Source organism: Corella eumyota, chromosome 1, assembly GCF_963082875.1.
Source record: "Corella eumyota chromosome 1, kaCorEumy4.1, whole genome shotgun sequence".
NCBI classification, from domain to species: Eukaryota; Metazoa; Chordata; class Ascidiacea; order Phlebobranchia; family Corellidae; genus Corella; species Corella eumyota.
In genome coordinates this window covers 10,568,161-10,589,589 of record NC_137490.1, presented here as the reverse complement: position 1 = coordinate 10,589,589, position 21,429 = coordinate 10,568,161, and the positions used below count along the sequence as shown (strand labels likewise).

Below are 21,429 nucleotides of genomic sequence, written 5' to 3'. Positions count from 1 at the left end.
AAAAGGAATGTTTTAAATAGAAGGCATACAACACAGTAGTAACTTACATGGCTACTATAGTACCTAAAGGTATATACCGTGAATGTATTAAAAAAGCAAAACGATAACATTAACTCCTTTATTGTTAACATAAATAATTGTTTTTAATAAATGATTTTTCACAATTATTTAACCGTAAAGTTTTTAAATTCATTTAACCTAAACGTTTTTATGTGTTAAGCCTAGAATTCCTTGTGCCCTAAATTGCGGTCATGTGCCTTAAGTGTAACTTGATTGTTGTGTTATAAAATCGTGCCTTTATAATCGTGATTTGTTGCCTCCAGCTTAATTGGGCTTTTGAATGTTTTTGGGCGGAGCTCAGGATAAATTATAGCGATTAGGTGCAGTTGTGTAATTATCGTCTGCATTATTTCATTGGCTTATTGTATTATCGAAATTAGTGTATATGCATTTTTTACTGTTTTATTAAAGTTAGTTACCGCATCTACTGCACGTATAAATATAAATAACAGAGTTAACTTAATTGGTTTTTACGGTGAGTCGGTAAAACGTAGTACCTAGGCTTATACTAAATTAGGGAGATCTCATCGAGCTAATAAACAGTCCAGGGTAAGGGTAATATTTAAAAACAAAAAATAAATAGCCACCAAAGTAGGAAACTTTAAACCTTAACTGGAAATTTAAATTTTTAACTGCTTAGTCGGATAAGGATAAAACACAATTAAACTTTACATGTTTTATTTAAATATTTCATTTATTGTTTAGATCGCCAATAGCCTACATTTATTAAATCAAACATTTGACAAAATCATGTTTACGCCTATGAAACAATTACTTGTAAATGATTACGGCAAAAAATTACATAAATCGACAAAAATAAATCAAAAATTAAATTATGATGTACGTAAGATATTTAAAAATCAAACTAAAAAAAATCGTCAGGAAATTAAATTATAATTAAAAAATTATTATTTTTATTTTTTTAGACAAATTATAATCTTAATTCTCGGTTTTGTATTTTTATAATCGAGATTCTTTTTCTTTTATAAAAGTAGGATTGTCATATTCGCTCGATTGAATATTTCTGTAAATATTTTATTTTATTGTTTACTAAAATATCTAAATTGGGTTTTATAAAAATTTAACATTATATTTATTAAGCTTAATAGAAAGTTTCTTACTCTTCATTTAGATGATGATCTTTTCTAATTATTCTTGTTTTATAAAATTCTTCAGCTTCTTCGATCGTCTCCATCATTCTGTTTCCATTTGTTTCTGGGAAGGTAACGGAAACTAAACATCCAGCCAGGCCTAAAAAAATTTGTGGTAAATTTTTAACCAATAATAAGCGTTTAATTAGCAATTAACGGTTTTGTGGTTACGTATGAATGGGATTACTTGTACTTTACGGTTCTCAAAAAACTCTCGTACTTTACGGTCCTTACATTTTCTTTTTCGTACTTCGCGGTCCTAGGTTATTCTCTTCTGTAATTTTGGGTCCTTCCTAATTCTCTTTCGTACTTTACGGACGTAAGTTTTACCGTGAACCGTAACGTAGGAGTTAGCCTATAAAAAAATGCTCACCGAATATACAAAATATCGTGTTGGGCAGCCAGGAAATGTAGTCTTGTAGTAAAATTATAAATGGAGCTAAAATTCCTCCAAAACGAGAAACCACAGACGCTGATCCTATTCCATTACTCCTACACAAAATTAAAGTAAAATTACAATTTTGAAAAAAATTTCAATTACAACCCTGAAATTCACAGTTTTAAACCTACAAAAATGGAAAACAATATGTAGCAGTTAGCCTTTGTCAACGAACTAAGTTAATTTTAATTGCGTTAGTCTGATTTACCTCAAAACTGTGGGGTATAATTCTGGAGTGAAGACGTAAATAATTCCAAACGAACCAGATATTCCGAACTTTCCAATGAAGGCAAAAACGGTGCTTAATGTCAAAAGATCTGAAAGATGAACATTTTTGTTAAAAAAAATTTTTTTTAAAATTATTTTTAGTTTAGTTTTTTTTTACTTCAGTTAGAAGCCTAATATAAAAATGCACTTTATTAAAAAAGGAGTGGTATAGGCTTGTCTGTAAAGTTTTATCTACACCTGCGTTATCCTCAGCGAACTCTTTTGATATGACACTACACAGTAGACCAATGCCCGAAATGAGTAGCATTGCTGATAAAAGATAACGCCTTCCAGTTCTGTCCATGATAAGTATTATCAAAATGTACGAAGCCAGTTCAAACAACCCATCTTGAAAAAAAATTAGACTAGAACTTAGACTAAACAAAGACTGGAATAATTTAAACAAGTAATGTTTCTTACTAAGGAAGTTGTTTAGAAATAAATCTCCCGCTAGAGCACCAGCATTTAATGATATTCCGTAGTAAACAAGGCTGTTAACAAACCTGTATAATAAACACATTTAGATGCTAGCTTATGTGAATAAATAAATGAATTACCATTTAGGTTAAAAAAAGCTATTTATATTGAAAAAAAAATTATTAGTTTGAAACAACTAGCACTAAAATTACCAAATAAATCCATTTTTAATTGTGAGAAATCGTAGTCCTTTATGACGGAACAAATCGATTGTGGTAAATCGTTCTTCATTGTTTTTGGTTAACGGCTTCAGCTTTAAAAAATTAAAATACATTGAAGTTTTCTTATAAAAGTATTTTTATAAATAGTATTGTATTTAATTATTAAAGGGGTCGTTGCGCTAGTAAAACAAATCGCAAAAGACATACCGATTTTTCGGGTATTTTGGCATTTTCCCAGTCCTCTTCTGTCAACTTAACTTTGTTAAATTTTTCCATATAATGAATAACCTACAAAAAAATCAACCATAAATACATAATGCAAACTTCAAAATATCAAAACGTTAGTGTATGTTTAACTTTGGCCTAAATGTTTTTAACTTTTAAGCTTAAAAGCTGGTTAGCCGCCAATAAAATTTCACCTCGTTTTATTGTAAATGTCAAGATTTTAAACTATAAATTTATTTGTTGTTGATTTAGTTTTTGTATATATTTTTTAAGCCATAACTAATATTTCAAGCAATTAAAATACCCTTTTGGCTCTTTCGTTTTGATTTTTTACTAATAACCAACGTGGAGATTCAGGAAATAAAAAAAGGATAATAACAAATGGAATAACCAACAGAGCATTCACAATCTGAACAAAAAATAAAACATTTGACTTTTTATATCTGCTACATCAATTGTTACCAATATAAAAACTATATGTAGTAAAAAATAATTTTGTTTCAGTACTTTTATTAGGGAGGAGTGTGCTTTCGGGCTATTAAATTAACAATAAGCTACAAAACTATAGAAACAGTTTTTTTAATATTTACGTGTCCGAAAAATGCGTTTAAATTTTAACATTTATTTTAAATATGCTTTAGTATTACCATTAATGCCCGCCATTCTCTCCAATTGTAAGCAATACCGGATAGAATCATAACACTGACGGGATAAAATGCTTGTTTTAACATACCTACAAGTGTACGATGTTCTGGTCGAACAATTTCTATAACTAAACGTAGTTTTTTAATAATTTGATTTTCGTTAAAGGATAAATTCGAATATTTATAAAAATCAATTCAAAATTAATAAAATCAATTTAAATATTAATAAAATCTAAAACGAGTATTTGTTAACTCAAACTCAACCTTACTGTGAATAGTAGCACCAATAGTTCCCCCATACGAAAACCCAGCGTTTACGGCACGGAAAAACATATATAATTCTGCTGAGTTTGAGAACGCAACTGCTAACATTGTAACCCAAACTCCCAAATAAGATATAATAATGGTTGGCCGACGACCAAATCTGTTATCAACATAGTAATTAAAATGCAAGTTACGTGTTTATACTGCAGATACTTGCACCACTTAATTTACTCACATATCAGATACATTTCCAAATAAAATTGAGCCGATAAGCATACCCACGTAGTAAATCGAAGTTGCCAAGGCATTCAAATAGTTTCGGTCGCATACCAAATTGTACTGTAAAAAAATTAAGTTATATTATAGTAAGTCATTTATCTGAGGATGAGCCAAGTCAAATTCAAGCGCAAGGATTTAGGCAAGTTTGTAAAACAAACAAAAATCTTGTAAAAGTAATAAAGTTTAAGAAATTTGCCGTTTGGCAAAAACTTGGTTTAATTTATTGAATTTTTTTTAATTATTATTTTATAATTTATGTGAAAAATATGCTACACTTACGTCAGTAACTACAGAATTGATCATAACGCTGTCATCATAAACGTAGCCTTGGTCGCAGGGTATTGGATCACTAGAAGTATTTACACAAGAAAGTGAACCATTAACACACGAGTTTAGATCGTATCCATATCTATAATATCATATATAGGAAATTTATTCGTTTTTAAAAGTCTTTAAAGATATACGTTTTTTTTAAAAACTAGTTAATTTAATAGTTATTTAACATTTAAATGTTTTTTGGGTATTATTGGACAGAGTTTGTAAAATGTACTTAAAAAATGTCCTTACTTAATTTTCCTATATAATTAAAAATTTAAATTTAAAAACTTTTTAAGTGTGAATTTAATAAATGCAACAGCAAATGATTATATTATTTAGTAATTTTTTACAACTTTTTACAGCTTACGTTTTATTAAAACTATTTAATTAACTAAAACTATAACTATTCAAGTATAGAAAAGGGTGCCTTTGTTAGGAATTAAAACAGATTAATAATAATTTTTGTAATGTACCTTTGGCAAGTGTCGTATTTACCATTGTATGGGGTTGTGTAATTCAAAATTTCAGATTCTGTCAGGCTTGGTAAAAAGCTTGGATCTCCTAATGGTGAAGTATCACACCTGTGGTGACAGTAGAATTATTGTTAAAATGTCTGCTGCGATTATTATCAATTAATACCAAATGTATATTATACCTTTTTGTAGGCAAATAGTTTGTAAATACCACGACCAAGCTATTAAGACCACTTATGAAACTGCCCAAACCAAATACAAACAAGGCTACTTTTTGATATTTACCAAACCCGCCTAACTTACGCAAAAGTATATCAAATTCATACATGTTTTATAGACCTGTTAGAAAATAAATTAATTCAACAAGCAACTTTTTCTTTTAAAAAATATTCAATCTTTTTTATAGGCTATATTGCGCTTCTCACTGCCTTTATGCTGTAGCATACTTTTGTAAATGTAACAAACTAAATACATCTTCTGAACATGCGGTTTTAAAATTTGACCCGGATTTGTTTAAATAATTATTAACTCAATAATTACAAACGCATTTGGTGGGCTGTGCACTTTTTGCAATATAATTTTAAAATGTCATGGGCTTGTAAGCAAATATGCATAGCACTGCAGCTAGTGACGTTTATTTGCCGACATTCATAGCCTTAAACGAACGTTTTTTTATTTTTTGTCATTTTATGTATACCTACTAAAAACAATATTTAATTTATTTATAATAATTTTAAGAAAACTTGACTACTTAAAATATATATACAATAACACAATAAGTATGGTAAGATAAAATTAAATTTTGAAAAATAAATATAAAAATTTGATGGCAACCTTGGAGTTAAGCAAATTCTTGTGTTATTGTATTTTTAAAAGGATGGCGGTTGGATTTACGTTAAATAAATTTTAGATGAAAAAACGTGCAGGTTTTACAGGTAAATTTTTTATTGACGTAGACGTGGACCTTGTTTGATAGCCATTTTGTAATTAAGAAATGTTTTAACTGAAATGTTTGTTTTCCATAAAACAATAACGGGATATTATTTTTAATCATTATCATCTGATCAGTAATCATATTAGCAGACTAGGTATGACAGTATGAAGATTGCCTTACCAACTAAACTAACAAACCTGCAAACATAGTCGTTTTTTAGTTTTGAAAATTGCTTATTAGCTTGTTGAAAGTTAAAAGCTACCTTACATTACAATGAATTCTAGCAGAAAACGTTTAAAAAAACAAGGCAAGTTTAATTAGAACTTTTCTTTTTTATGGTTGTGTTTTTTGTTAATTGTTTATTTTTAGAATTCCAACTGGCCAACATATTGTGCTACTAACCAAAAATATTTTTTTAAATTTAACTAACATTTATATACAAAACATTAAATTAATAAGATAGCATTTGCATATTATGGACAGCATTTAGTCGTAGTTAAAAAAATTTGCTTTAAGTGATTTTCGATTCCTTAAAGATGCTCTTAGCGCCCTTGAATAAGGCGCTATAAAAATGGTAAATTCCTGCCGAGCCAATACTTCATCAGTAGTTTAATTATCGCGTAATTATAAAATTTAATATCTTAAACTGCCAAAGGCAACTCAAGACTGGGTTGGGGACTGGGGTAACTGATGTTACCTTAGGTTAAGGTCGCGCATTTGACCTTCCTACATCGGGAATAAAAGTTAAAAAGTTCTATTGCTGTAAAAAATTGCAAAAGCAATTTAAGAGTTAAGACTTGGTTGGAAAACCATTATTTTTACTTCAATCACATCAAAGAAAAATAAATATAAAAAAATCATTATAGGCTATCTAAAACGTTTATTTTAATTTTAATCAAATTAAATTGGATTTTTAGTTGAGTACATCGAGGTTGCTCCTGCAACTGACTTACCTCCGCTTGTGGAGGGAGAACTGCGATGTTTTTTACTTGTTACGATTGGAAAACTTGTTTGGAGCTCAACCTCCAGTGCACAAAGAGCCCCACTTTCACCCGCCTATATTAAACTAAGGTGGTGGGGTGAAGCCTCTGACGGAACCTATTTTAGGTAACTTTGGTAGAAAATTTGTTTTTGCATTTTGAATTAAAAATTTTTTTGCGTTTTCTTTTTTTGCCATACTAAATTGCATTTTCCGCATTTGGAGCTTTTTAGATGTTATCATGTCATAAATAAAATTGTGTAATTATGCTTATAATATTTTTTTTGTCAATTTGAACTAATTGTTTTAAATTTTTATATTCTTTAATACAGTAACTTTATTAAGTAACCCTAGTTTTAGTTTTTGTAGTAAGATTTTAACTATTATTATTCTTTAGAGCTCAATCAGACCAGAGTGATCGAATCATAAAAACTCGCTCGCAATTTGGTATTCGTTCAGGGCCCAAGCAAATGGCAGCTTATCTTAATGATATGGGGGTGTTTACATTTGAGATTCTAGCAAGTCCGAACAGTGTTCCACTTGGCAGGATTCAGGTTGGAAGTAATATTAAAATAAGCCAAATATTCTGACTTAAAATTGTCCAAGTTCATTTTATTGATTTTTTTTTAAATATAATTTTATAGGGATGAGCTGAAATCCAAATTACTCGGATTTGACGAGCCTGAGTATTTTGTTGCGATATTCGGCCGAGTTCAAGTACTCGATTATGACGTCATTTAAACGTATATAACTGTTCACAAGAATTTTTCCCGCATAATTTTAAACTGCAAAATTTGCCTAAAAACACGAATTTATGGATTATAAAGTGTTTAACATTGGCAAAACTACCTACCGCTGATAGCAATATTATTTTAAATCTAAACGAAAATGTAAAAGTCTCAAATTTATTATGCGTAAAATTTTACTATGTAAAAAGTGTATTTGTTGCGCAATCGTTGCTTAAATAACGTTCTTTAATTGAGAGTAGATTATAATTTATTAGAAAAAGGCGAAACTCGTGTTTTTTTATGTTTAGTAAATCGTATACGATCTTATATGACAAATTATTACTCGGCGTCCGAGTACTAAAATGTGCTCGACGAGCACAAGTATTAAAATATTCTTAATATTCGGGCCGAGTACTCGAACTAGGATTCGATTAGCCCATCCCTATAATTTTAACACCTTAACAGTTTAAAATTTATGTATAGATTCCAAATGCAATTTCTCTTACCTCAAGAAATCCTATTCGAGGACATTTCCCTATTTTTTCTGCAAGTTCTCGAAAATTAGGAGAACTGTATATTTCGCTATCTATTAAAGATTTGAAAAATGCCTACAATGACACAAGTGAAAGTGATTATACATCCTTTGATGTCTCAATTAACAGGTTTGATGATAATGTTTATAAAAATACAAGCGATTTTTGCTTAATTTTGCTTTAATTAAATCTTTTTTACTAATTGTAATAATTTACCTGACTGCTGGTTAGGCTAAAAAGTGATAAATCTTATTTTAGTCTGTCACCAGTCTATGTTTTTTAAATCCCAATAATTTAGAGGTCTACTTTCTAAAACCTGACCAAAACCCAAATTAAAATTTTATGCCAGACACATTTATAAAATGTGTTTTTGTTGTATAATTTAGATCTCATTCAAGAAAAGGAAGACGTAGTAGAAGAGGAAATAGTTCTGCAAGATCAAGAAGCAGCAGTAATGGGTAAGTTGATTAACTTTGTATCTATTTTTATTAATAAAATAAACCCATGAGTTTTAAAGTAGTACAGGTTTATTTTGTTTTTAAATTTAGTTTCCTACCAAAAAATTATTAAATTTAGCAGTACATTAGGTTTATTTTGTCTATAAGTTAAATCTGTTGCCAAAAAAATTAATAAATTATTTAATGTTTTTTTAATGGTAATTGTTTTAACAAATGTAAATTTTTTAGAACTTGTATTTTAAGAGAAAGAAGTCAAAGTGGAAGAAAAAGATCAACTTCCAGATCAAGTGGAGGAGAAAGATCTACATCCTTGCCAAAAACCAGGAGTAAAAAAGGCATTTCTGAAAGTTTTCTAAAGGAAAAATCTACCAATAGTAGAGGTTAGATCCATTATATTTCTTTATATTTTTTTATTTAATCTTTTAGGGTTGCAGAAAGTTTAGTTAACATTAACCCAAATTAAAATCGCAAGTTAAATTCTTTTGTTATGCAGAAAGTAAAGTTAAGCAATTTTATTTTTTTATTTTTAGTCACAGTGTCTATTTTTTACACTGTTTGATTGTTACGCAAACGTTTTAACAATAGGCCAGTTATTACATTGTGCCTAGAAACAGGCTAACCTAGGGTTAGTTAACCCAGTGTTAAATTCAGTTTCTGCATACCAACAAAAGTTTTAACCCTAGATTAGTTAACCTCGAGCTTGTTAACTCGAGATTGCCGTTAACCTGGGATTAATTTAACTTGACTTTCTGCATTCGACCCTTAAAAACATAGTACAAGCCTTTAAATGTGTTTCATAATAAGCCTTACTTTTACCAGTTTTCAATATTATATCTTATCAAATTAAACTTTTTAGATCTTTAATTTTTTTTAATTTTCTAAATTAAAAATGTATCTTTAGACAATTCTGAACAGTTTATTAAAAACATAATATATCATCTATATATTACCTTTTTAAAGGTAATAGATCTAGATCTATAGACACACCAAGAGGGATTGATGATCAGTTAGAGAAGAATGGGCATAATTTATACTTGGGAACAGAAAAGATGGCAATTCCATGTAAGCAATACCAAAAAAATATAACAGTTTTATTAAGTTGGTGTTTTCTTTAAACTATGCTACTAAACATTCAATCTAACTTTAAATAATAAAATACTCACAAATAATTCTTTAATATGCATTGTTTTAGCTAACCAAGTTGCTATTCAAACAACTACTTCTGTTACGAAGCCAACTAATTCTGTGTCAAACAATGTCATTAACAAACCCCTGCAAGGTAATTCAACTATATAGGCCATCATACTGTCTTTTTTAAAATATATATGGGCAATTCTTCGGTAACGGAATTACAATTACTGTGGTTTACAAACTTATAATTTTTTTTTTTAATATAATTGAAATCATTTTTTAAGTTAAAACAACCAATATATTGCCATTCTAAATTTTTATAAGCATAAAAGTCCAGTTCGAACTTCTATGCTTTTTAAAAATTGAAAAATGTTTGGTAACGGAATTACGCCAATAAATTAGATATAAAAAGTTGGGTAATACTTAATCCCAATTCGTCTGAATTTTATAAAAATTAACTTAAATTAAACATGTGTAAAAAATTGTCCTTATTGAAAGCAACAAAAAGATACCAAATTTTTTTAGTTGGGGTTTAAAAAATATTTATTTATTGACAAATTAACTTAAAAAAACTTGGTAACGGAATTACACTTTAAGTAACAAAAAGACACTGTCTAATTTTGGCATGTAACTTTAGTCTTAAATTTACTCAATTTCAGATAAATTTAAAAAAAATAGTTTTAGATACTGTTAAAATAAGAAACAAACCTAACTAAAAATTTTTTAAAAAATCTTGGTAACGGAATTACAAAACTGAAAACTACTAGGTTTTTTTTTTAAATAAACTCTTAAACAGAAATAAACAAACCAAATTTTAAAATTCCTAACTACCATTTTAACAAAAACTACAAACATAACTCCAAAAATTAAATTAACAAACAAACATAACATGTTTAAAATTCTAAATCGCTAAACTCTAAATTAGTAATAAAATTGATGTCGCAGAAACAATTTGTTACACTCAAATAAAATGAATAATTATGCAAAAACAATAAGTCTGGTGGGTAAAATAGCTTATAATATTGTTTGAATATGCCAAATATCAGTTAAAAATCAACTTGTTAACTATGAATATTTTTATTTAATTTTATTTAGTAATATATGTACCCATAAAACTAATTTATAAATTTCAAAACTACCTTCTCACAAAATTAAAAAAAATGGATATGATATTACAATGCCATTTCATTTTTTTACTTATAAAAATAATTATATTATTTTAAATTACTTAAACCAGGCAGAATAAGCATTTCTACCAAATTTCTGATGTTGTAATTCGGTTACCCGTAATTCCGTTACCATTATTGTAGATAAAATTGACAAGGAACATTAAAGTTTAGTTTTTATTTATAGTACTTAACAACTAAAATCAGAGAATTAAAAATATTAAAAGTTGTATTTGATTAAATTTCAAGTTATAAAACTTTTTATATAAATTCGGTAACGGAATTACCTATATTCTTACAAGTTAAAAACTTAAAAATTGCTAATTTTTAAATTGTTATATAGAATTTGTCATTTAACTTATGTTAAGCATATGTTTAAACCTCTTATACTAACACATTACAAATCTGTTGTAATCTGTTTTGTAACTTTTATATTAACTTAAAATTATTGCTTAAAATAGCCATAAAAGTGCAAAAAAATTTGTACATTTTAAATTTAAAAAAAAATCACTTATAAAAAATGATTTACCTAAATTTTTTTTAAATTTAAACTTTAAATATCAAAACCAAAGAAACAGGTAAGTTAATTAAACAAATAATTTAAGTTAATTTTTTTTTTAAAAACTTTTTTCCAATGAGAATTGCCCATATATATATACCCCTATATTTATACAACAATGTTTTTAGATTTACTAAATCAAGGTAAAAAGTTACGAGATGAAATTAATAAAATAACTCTTACATCTGAAGTTGCCAAACCACAGCCACCTTCGATAATTTACATCAAACCCAAAGTAACCTTGCATACTAACCCAGCAAAAGTAGACGCTTTTTATTTAATTTATATTTTCCAAATTTAGAGTTGGGTTTGGAATATAACTGTATAAGTACTCAATTTAATGCCAATTAAATTTTTATCTATTATTAAACAAATGGTCTGTGTTGACTTTGGCTATATTTGTTATTCTAAATAAACATTTTTTTTTAAATTTAATTCTACTCTGAGATTTTACTGACAATTAAATTTTGTCTAGGAATATGAGGTACCATGTCAAAAATTTTCTGAAGAAGAAGTTAAATGTGTTCCTAGAAAGTTTCCTGTTAACCCAACCAGGTATTAAATCTGTCAAAATATAATCAGTACTAGATAACAAAGTAACACAACACATACAAGCATGTCTTAATTTTAAGTAAATCAAATATAGGTTATTTATATTTTGCAATAATGCCAAAACAATCAAAAAAACATTTTAAAATTCTGGCCAAACTCTGCAAATTTATTAACCTAAAATAAAATTAAAAAAAAATTGATTAAGTTTCACTTTATCAAATCACCAATTAGCCAAATACTACTTGAAAAGAGTGCTCAAATTACACAAATATATTTGCACTTATCTGTTTAATCTTTGTTTTCTGTAATAATTTATTCTTGGTAAAGAGGAAATCACTGCTTAAACATGGAGTGGCATTTGTAAGCCCAACTCAGTCTTAGGTTACTTTTGGCAATTTTAAATGTAAATAGTTTTATTGCTTGATTATTTAAATGTCATTTGGTGTTTGGCTTAGGAAGTTATACTGTTTGTTGGCCTATTTGGGCAATACAACATGGGAAAGTGGAAATTAAAACAAGACATTATATAAAAAAGCCAAGTGTCTTACCAAGATTGTCTGTTTTTTTGCTAAGATAATAAAAATCCTAAACAATATAAGTAAAACTTTTTGCAGATATAATAATACGGAAATGAATGTATGTGACATGGTGCTAAGTGCAAAGGGTTTAAATTCTGATTACCGACCCGATCTGTCGAGAATGAGTAGTGTCTTCTCTGATATGGAAGATCCTCTTCATGATGAGGAGATTCTTCGTCAGCTATTTTACAATCATACTGTAAGTCTTAGTATAATTTTCTTTTTAAAAATGACTAATTTTTTAATAGCCAGAAACTATTAGAAAAAAAACACCAACTTTAGTTTTGCATAAGTTACTTTTGTTTTGTTAGCCTATTTTTATTATCATTTTCATTTTGTTAGCTTGTTTATAAAAAATTAAAATGTTTATATTGTAAATGTCACTATAAGTTTGAAAAAGAATTAATTTTACTTTCCTCAATTCTATTATTATTAGAAGAAAGACAAATACGTTAAAAAACAAATTATTGTTATAATAATTTTTTTAAAGAGCTCATCACCTTCTTATTTACAACCTGCACAAATTCAAAATCAAAAACTTTCAACGGACGAAAAATTAAAACAACTTTTGCATGTGTCACATGCCCACGTTACTGTAAAAAACTTGCAAATAATTTCTGAATGTGAAAATAAAAACTCTCCTAAAAAACAGCTGAGTAAAAAGCAAAAAGTCACTAAAAGAAAACCTGAAATTGGGTATTTATATTTTTTCACTTAATGGTAATAATATTGTGTATAAATATATATATATTTTTTAATTTTATTTGAATTTGGTATTTTTAGGGTTTATTATGTTAAATATCAACTACCTTCATCAACAAATTTTCATATTTCTCAAGAACCAGTTCTAACTACTTCTAATAAATTGATATCAGGTATGTTGAATGGTATTTAAAATGTTTGTTACAAGATTTTTTTTTAAATGCCCAAATAAGATTTAATTAGTCTAACAATATTCCTTATTGTAAGTTTTTGTAAAATATAAATTTGTGTTTATTGAATTAAAATATTTTGCTTTTCAAATCAAACCCTTTTAGAAGGGGTAGTATAAGGCAATATATTGATTTATCAATAGAAAATTTCTGGATTTTTAGGGCCATTTTTAACTGTGCTGTTGACATTTTCACATCGAGAAAAAATTATTTTTAAAAATATTTTTGTATGTTAAGGTTGTATTAGTTTTGATCAAGATTCGAATATACCAATTCAATTTAACAATGTTATTGAAGCCCGGGAATGGATTTCAGAATGTTTAGAGTTTTATGTATTTAAAAAGAAGCAAAACGAAAAAGGGGTACCCAACTATTGCTTATAGTTTACATATCAAAGATTTTTTTTTTATAACTTAAATAAAAGTTATTATAATTATAGGATCAAAATTTATAACAATTTTTTTTTTTTAATTGTACGATAGTGTTTAAATTTTAAATATAAATATTATAATAATTTTTAACAGACAACGTGTATTGGTGTAGCACTTGTTCCTTTATCAAGTTTCCTATTATCAAAAACTTTTAAATTTGATGAAGGAATTAAGATTTTTGAAATTAAGGACAAATATCAAACCTCAAAAGAAATTGGCAACCTCCAGGTATTTTTTATATTAAATTTTTTTTTTTTTTTTAAGGATAATAATTACTGAAAATTTTATTCAAATCTAAATAACTGATAATTTTTTTTAAGGTATCAGTGGAACTTGTGCAAAGTCAAAAAAGAGAACTTCCAACAATGAAAAATGAACTAAAATACTCAGAACCTAAACCTGATCAACAAACAAAACTTGCTGATGCCAACAGACAGGCATCTAATGTTACAGACCCTGCGAGGTATTAAATTAACACAATAGTAGCATGTCTATGGGTGGTGCTAAAATCACTCATTTTATGTTTTTTTCAAACGTAACATTTTTAGAGAAAATTTTGATTTAACATAAAAAATAGCACATGGTTAATTAGCCCTTTATTATGCATTTTTTTCTATGCCATAGAATTTCAAATTTGACAATTTTGGGCCCAAATTAGTGTAATAGTCACCTAGAGCACACTTCTTATTTGCCATCACTGTTCATGTTTTAAATTTATTTTTTATAATTTTTTTTAATTAACTTTATATATACAGTCCTGAAAGCAGGGTTGAAATTCACCAATTTAAATCGGCTCAAACTAAAGAAAATATTGAGACTGATCTTCTTTATCTTTATTTCTCTATTGAGGATGCTAAAAACATTCCAGGTAAAAATACTTAAGTTGAGAAAAGTAATTTTGTTTTTGGATAAATGACATATTGCTTAATAACACAAATTTGACTTTTATAATTTAGCGAAACATATTTTAGAACTATAAAATTATTTTATTCTTTGTTTATTCAAAAATAAAGAAACCTACAAGTTAGAAAAAGGGATCACTAAAAATTTATTAATTTTTTTAATTTAGAAACAAGAATATTATCTGGCAAAAATGTGGTTAAGGTTTGTCAACCAAATGTATATTTAGTTTGTAAAACAATTGCTCTGAATAAAACATCTAAAACACAAATATGTTGGGGGACTTCAAATCCTAAATTTCATTTTGATCAGGTAAACTGTTGTGCTATATTTACTCCATACCAACTAAAAGCAAAGCCAACTTAATATTTGGGTTTCTTTTTAAGTAGCTGCTTTAACACTAACCAAAAACTGTATTCATAATTTTTACATAGACCTATTTCATTTACTTTAAGTTTTGTAATTTTTATAATTTAACTTTTAAAGGTAACTCCAGTAAAAATAAGCAGTGAGGTATTCGCGAGGTTACAAAATAATTTCATGGTGATCGAAGTTTGGGTTAAAACTTGTTCGAACAACAAGGAAACTGATGATGATAAGTTAATGGGAATTGTAAAAGTACCACTTCAACCTTTTTATCAATCTTTAAAAAATGATGAAATAGCAAGGTACAACAAATTTAAATAGAAATATTAGACTTGATTTTATTTATTTATGTTTTTTTGTATTTATTTAACCTTAATGTAAGAATGTTGACTTCAAGGCCTAAACATAGGGAACATTAATTACCTAGACCCAGTCTCAAGTTGACTTTGGCAGTATGGGGTTTTATAGATTATAATTGCCTTATAATTGAACTGCTACTTGGTATTGTTAAGCCTAAGCAATTGTTTTAAAAAAGAAGACATATTTGGAATTATAGTTATAGTGTCCTCGAATATATTAACTTAATTTCTGGTTTAAATTTTTTTTAAACATTAAAAATATATGTAGGATTAAATTTGTGATAAATTATTAAATTACAGCATTTTTTTTTTTTGCAAACAGGGAAGTATTAAGTACCCATTACCCACTTATATCTGTAGATGGATATCTTCCTATTATGGATGTTTTTACTGGTTCTGAACGTGGAGAGTTATCTGTTCTACTTGCCCTGGGTTCAAATACTCAAGTAAATTTACTTTTAAGTTATGTTTAAGTTTTGTTTGTGTTACTTCATGTATAATATTAAATAATTGTGGATCAATATTTATTTTTTTTAAGGTTTTTTAAAAGTTTTTTGAGATGTTTATTCAGACTATAAATTTGTTTTAAAACTAAATGTAGGTTGCAACTTTAAAAAGAATACGAACGGAAGAATTGCAGTCTAAGCGGCCTGTTGGTAAGTAAAAAAAGGGTGGTTTAATGCAACATATTTAAACTATCTTTTATCTTGTAAAATAATCATGTCACTATTATATTTTATTACAAAATATGTATTTTTAATAATTTTTTTTAGTTAAAGACCCAATATCATATCAGAATACTGAATCTTTGAGTAAAACTGTGCAAATACAACTGGAAGTAATAAGAATCTCCGGTTTAAAAACTGCAGCAAAATTGTTAGCTTCAAATAGCGATAATATGGATTTAACTTATTGTTCTGAAGTTGGAGTTAATGCTTATGCTGTTATTAAAACACAATTAATTGGTGATAAGGTAAGGTTACAGAAATAAAAACTTTTTTTAAAAATTATTGCTATTTCTTAGCCAATATTTTTTGTTAGCGTTTTTATTGCCTTTTATTTGAACTAATTTTTAAACATAAGTTTTAATAGTTGTCATAACTTTTTAGTCTTTTTTATTATTATAATCGTTATTTTTGTAGAAAGTAGAGCAGAGTAATTGTGTAGCTAGATCGTTTCATCCAAATTTAAATCATCTGTTTACTGTTGATATTTCCAACTCAACTGAAATGCCACTTGCTCAAGCAATATGTGATGGATTCATTGAAATACAAATTTGGCATAAGTAAAAATAGTTAAATGTTTTAAACGTGTTATATAAAAAATACATCTGAATAAACTTAAGATTAGATTTAAATTTTAATTGATTGGGGGTTCAAATTTTAGATATATGTATTAATAATTAAACTTGGCAAACTGTTCATTAATTTAAGATTAGCTTTTTTTATATTTTGCACTATAATTGAAAAGTTAAAAAATTGTAAAACATTTTATATAATATTATACTTTTATTGGGCAAATAAAAATACATAAAACTTGGAAATTGTTTTGTAAAAATATGTTAACTTTAGACCCATTGATGATGATAATGAAAGCAAAGATGATATTTTACTCGGTTCTTCACAAATTCCAACATATCATTTACTAACTAAAGCAACAGGTCAGTTACAATTTGTACAAGTTTTTTGGTTTATTTTTAAAAAACTACTTTTTAAACAAAAAAATCTTATTTAGGGTATACTGGTTGGGTTATTTGTTCACTTGAAACTGACAGAGGTCAAATCTTCACAAATGTTTGTTCAGCAGAAGTTTCACTTTCCTTTAAATCACAGCAAGATCTTCATCACGTGATAAAATCTTCCCAGCTACTTGGTTGGTCTCCAAGTCCTGATTTGGAAAGAATTGTGTCTTTAAATAACTTAAACACAAATAATGGAATTGATAAAACACATGACCATGTGACTACAGGTGTTACAATTACATCCGCCTTACTAATGAAAAATAATCTAATTCGATCAAGTGAAACTGAAGTTAGTTCTCGGGCTCATGTGTATTTCCGGTATAAGTTTTTTGAACATGGTAGTGTTACCTCAAGTTTGTGTCCTGTAATACCTTATAAGGGAAAAAGGTTCAATCGAAATGGAAAGCCAATTTCAGTGAAAGTTGCACACATGAGATCTTTTCTGTGCAAACTGTCTAGCTCACTTTTAATGTACTTGCAAGAAGAAATTTTTAAGGTAAAAGCTTGTTTAATTTAGGTACTATGCGTTAAAAACTGGTGACATAGTGTCAAGATTAGAACGCTTGGATTAATACTTTAGATTTTTGGTTTGATTCCCACTGCTTCCATACTATAACAGGTTAATTAGTGATAATCAAAACTGCCAAAGTATACTTAAAACTGGGTTGGCATAGCAAATATTTTGTTTTGTTTTCAATGTTTTATCGCGTTCAGATAAAACAAATAAGTAAAAATTTTATATTTGTAGAAAGTCTTTTTGATGATCTTTTGCACATGTAATTGATATTGTTAAAAGTTGTTTATATTTACACCTTAATATATTTTTTTAGATAGAAGTTTGGTTGACCTTTTGCAAAGGTAACAGGTCAGCTAAACGACCAATGGAGTCGGATATTTTTCTTGGAGAAGCCCAAATCGACATGAATCCTGTTTATATTAGTGGGCTGAGCAAGCAACAACATATCAGTGGTGCGTTTACCACATTTAAAGGTGGTCAGGATTGGTTGAATGACTCAAGTATTCGAGTCTATTTAAGTTTCATCCCTGGAAATAGCAATGATTTAATTGGACTTGGTCATTTTGATAAAATGCATGAAAATGTATCAACCTCAGTTGAAAGCTTTTCCCATACTGGTCACGATTCTACTGACTCAGATAACCCAGAAAATGGTAAAAAATTAAGTGAACTTAATGAAAAAGATTCTATTGTTTCCAATGTTGTAGCAAATGATGGTAAATTACCGGAATGTGATGATTTTTTTACTGCAATGCTGACTGTTGAAAAAGCAATGCATTTACCTCAATTAATCACTAAAACTAGGAATGATGAAAATTCAAGTGTGGTTTCTAATACACAAGGTTGTTATGTTTCTTATAGCAGTTTTGAGTCCAAGGGTGAAATCATTTGCTCTGATGTTGTAAAATTATCACAGTCTCCTGTTTGGAATAATACGACAAAAATAAAAATTGATAAATCTATTTTATCCAGAGGGGATAGTATTACTTTTACTGTGTGGCAATGTAATTACAATTCCACTCCAACTGAACCTAATGCTGAAAAGTTAGCAAGTGATCAAATGATAGGATTTGCAAATGTTGATATTGCCATGTTACGTGTTGGTTTTCATACAATTAATGGTTGGTATAATATTCTTGACATTCAAGGTTGTTGTCAGGGTCAACTTAAAGTTGTTATTACACCCACTGATCCCGCTATTATAATAAATACACCTTTATCACCACCCCTTAAGGTAACTCCAACTTCTACATCTTCAAAGCCAAGAAATTTAAATTTTGTTCCATTATTAGGACCTGTACACACTCCTTCAGGTAGTATGTATATGCCTGGAACTAATAACTTAAATAATCACATATCCATCCAAACTTCACATACCTTAACTCCAGAAGTTGATCCAAAGGAAAGCATACTTGTTAAGTTACAACAACAAATTAGGGAGCTAGAAGGTATTAAACAAAAATTTCAACAAAAGCAAACAAACAACGTGCTTAGTTCTAATATTCCTAGTTCGGAAATACATTCCATTCCTAAAAACTTCAATGATAACCAGATCAAAAAAAATTCACATCAGGAAGGTATACCTTCTTTTACTCCTACTATTAACAATAAGCAAAATACAAGCGATGTAAAAAAAACTGTTCACTTATCCCTTTTTAAACCAACTTCTTATGCTGACGAAGAAAATCAGATTCAAAGCGATAATGAATGCTCAGAGATTGAATTTGTTTGTCCAAAGAGTTTGAATGAAGAAATCCAAGCGAATAGTTTGTCAGGAGTAAGTTTTAAAACTCAATCAGAAGAAAACATTTCTGATTTAGACAATACAACATTTACTATATCCAATTCATCAAGTTTGTTAAACATTGAAAATAACACTGTATGCAATAACCCCGAAAAACCTGATTTAATAAATAAAACACTACTTGATCCTGTTAAAAATATTGAACTTTTCAAGAATAAAGTTGATGAGATATCACCTGAACTATCACCAGAAACAGAACAATTGCCAAACCATGTAAATGAAGCTGACTGTGATTTATTATTTCAAAACTCGGAAGCTGAAAATATTTCGTTGAGAAATGAAAACAGTGTTGAAGTAAATGATATACCCTTGGATGAGCCCACAGTTTATGATACTCGCAGTGTTACAAACACCAGCAACCATGACAGTTTCTCTTCTGTTTTAACAAATGAATCACTAAAATCCATAATTTGTGATGATCAAACCGAATTAAAATCTCCATTATCGGATCCTGCTTCATCAGATGATGATCAACCAACACTTTTTACTGAAAATACAACTTTATTACCTTCCGGCATATCAAGTAACCCTAAAGTGTTGCCTGTTAAAAAATTACAATTACCCAATTCGATGACACAAAATAAAACAACATCACAGAGTCACCAAACTGAATTACCTACTATTGAAGATACTTCAGGAGATTATCGAAATACATCCTTAATATCATCAAGTGAAAGTGATTCCAGTATGTTATCTACTAAACAACCAGATTCACCAACTAAACAATCACATTTATCTGACGAATCAAGCAACAAGAAAAAAACTTCACCAAAAGCATCCATTTCACATCGCCTTCCTTGTTTTTTCCCTCCGAACAAAGATTTGGTTGGAACTATGAAGGCAATAGAAATAATGAACACCAATCAACAACAAGTAAGCACATTTGTTTGATTATAATCTTTTAGTATATTTTCTTTTTGTAAGTTTTTTAATAATTGGTAATATTTCCCCCTTTTTATTTATATCTGGGAATGTGGTAGTGCAATGTATATGCTTATTAACTGTTATCACTTTTTTTATATTTATTTATTTAGTTAAGTTATTTAACAGCATTTTACATAATAATAATAATGACAATGGCACAATCAAAAAAAAAATGTGCAACAAATTCTTATTTACCAAGCATTTTGCGGAAATATTTATACTATTTTTTTAACAAAAACACTTAAATTTCCTAAATGTTTAGATTGACTTGGACAACACGAACGAAAACAAATCATCTAAAACGGAAATTTCTAAAAGGTCCAGACGCAAGCTACCTCCTTCCTTACATTTAGATGCAGAACAAACCAAGCGACTTGCTCGTATTTTCATCACAAAATATACAGCAGGATGACCTCGTGGTTGTAAATGTATTTTGTGTTTAAGTAAATCTTTTTGTTTTGTTGATTTTTTTTTTAAAGTGCCTTCAAATTATTTGTTAAATGAATATAATATTTATTGCTATTATATATTTGTTGTTAGTAGTCTTGACACTTAGTTTGTTTTACTGTTTGATATCTTTAATAAAGTATTACCATAACACCAAAACAAGTGTTTTTTTATAGTTTTTTAGACTATTTTAGTTTGTCGTGAATTTGCGAAAAAAATATGGTTGCATAATTCGAATACAAATTACTTTTTTAACGAACAATTGGTCATGCAATTGATAATGTATTGTTTAAAAAATAACTTTTACCTTGACCAGATATACGCTAACTTAAATGGCATTATAATGTGTGGTGTAACGAATCCGCCATTTAGTTGTTTACGTAAAAGTTGTTATCTATTGCTAGTCACGTGCTTACACCTTAGTCACGTGCTTAGACCTTAGCCATGTGGTTACACCTTAGTCACGTGTTTACACCTTAGTCACGTGTTTACACCTTATAGTCACGTGCTTACACCTTAGTCACATGTTTACACCTATTGCCGAGTTGTGTTGCAATTTATGAAAGATTTTTAATCTAGATTCTTGTCGTTATCACATCTGTAGGCTTAACATATTTGAAAGGATTAGTGAT

The 21,429-nt window shown here is 28.1% G+C and overlaps 2 protein-coding genes across 5 annotated transcripts; one reads left to right on the top strand and one right to left on the bottom strand.

The window, feature by feature from the left end:
• Positions 1–1,020: 1,020 nt before the first annotated feature.
• On the bottom strand, positions 1,021–5,086 carry LOC145759724 (organic cation transporter protein-like). Its single transcript, XM_082573602.1, has 15 exons — positions 5,022–5,086; positions 4,759–4,866; positions 4,247–4,376; positions 3,924–4,027; positions 3,694–3,848; positions 3,428–3,552; positions 3,085–3,189; positions 2,763–2,843; positions 2,547–2,647; positions 2,338–2,420; positions 2,116–2,265; positions 1,859–1,967; positions 1,585–1,703; positions 1,182–1,311; positions 1,021–1,084 (listed from the first exon to the last, which is right to left on the bottom strand). Exons 1-15 carry the CDS (start codon positions 5,084–5,086, stop codon positions 1,021–1,023), a joined length of 1,629 nt encoding a protein of 542 aa, XP_082429728.1.
• Positions 5,087–5,670: 584 nt separating this feature from the next.
• On the top strand, positions 5,671–20,837 carry LOC145745440 (C2 domain-containing protein 3-like). Of its 4 annotated transcripts, none has more exons than XM_082563538.1 (28): positions 5,671–5,693; positions 5,842–5,999; positions 6,610–6,799; positions 7,069–7,225; positions 7,883–8,061; positions 8,319–8,390; positions 8,634–8,770; positions 9,351–9,452; positions 9,583–9,669; positions 11,375–11,508; positions 11,722–11,801; positions 12,413–12,575; positions 12,867–13,072; positions 13,160–13,251; positions 13,546–13,670; positions 13,833–13,967; positions 14,060–14,202; positions 14,495–14,607; positions 14,809–14,951; positions 15,126–15,307; positions 15,687–15,810; positions 15,966–16,020; positions 16,138–16,337; positions 16,507–16,649; positions 16,936–17,024; positions 17,099–17,601; positions 17,936–20,299; positions 20,613–20,837. In XM_082563538.1, exons 2-28 carry the CDS (start codon positions 5,966–5,968, stop codon positions 20,760–20,762), a joined length of 6,102 nt encoding a protein of 2,033 aa, XP_082419664.1. In that variant the 5' UTR covers positions 5,671–5,693; positions 5,842–5,965; the 3' UTR covers positions 20,763–20,837. The 4 variants fall into 4 exon arrangements, with proteins under 4 accessions (XP_082419664.1, XP_082419649.1, XP_082419656.1 ...); XM_082563523.1 differs by having other exon boundaries at positions 8,619–8,770; XM_082563530.1 differs by lacking the exon at positions 5,671–5,693 and having other exon boundaries at positions 5,745–5,999; positions 8,619–8,770.
• Positions 20,838–21,429: the final 592 nt, after the last annotated feature.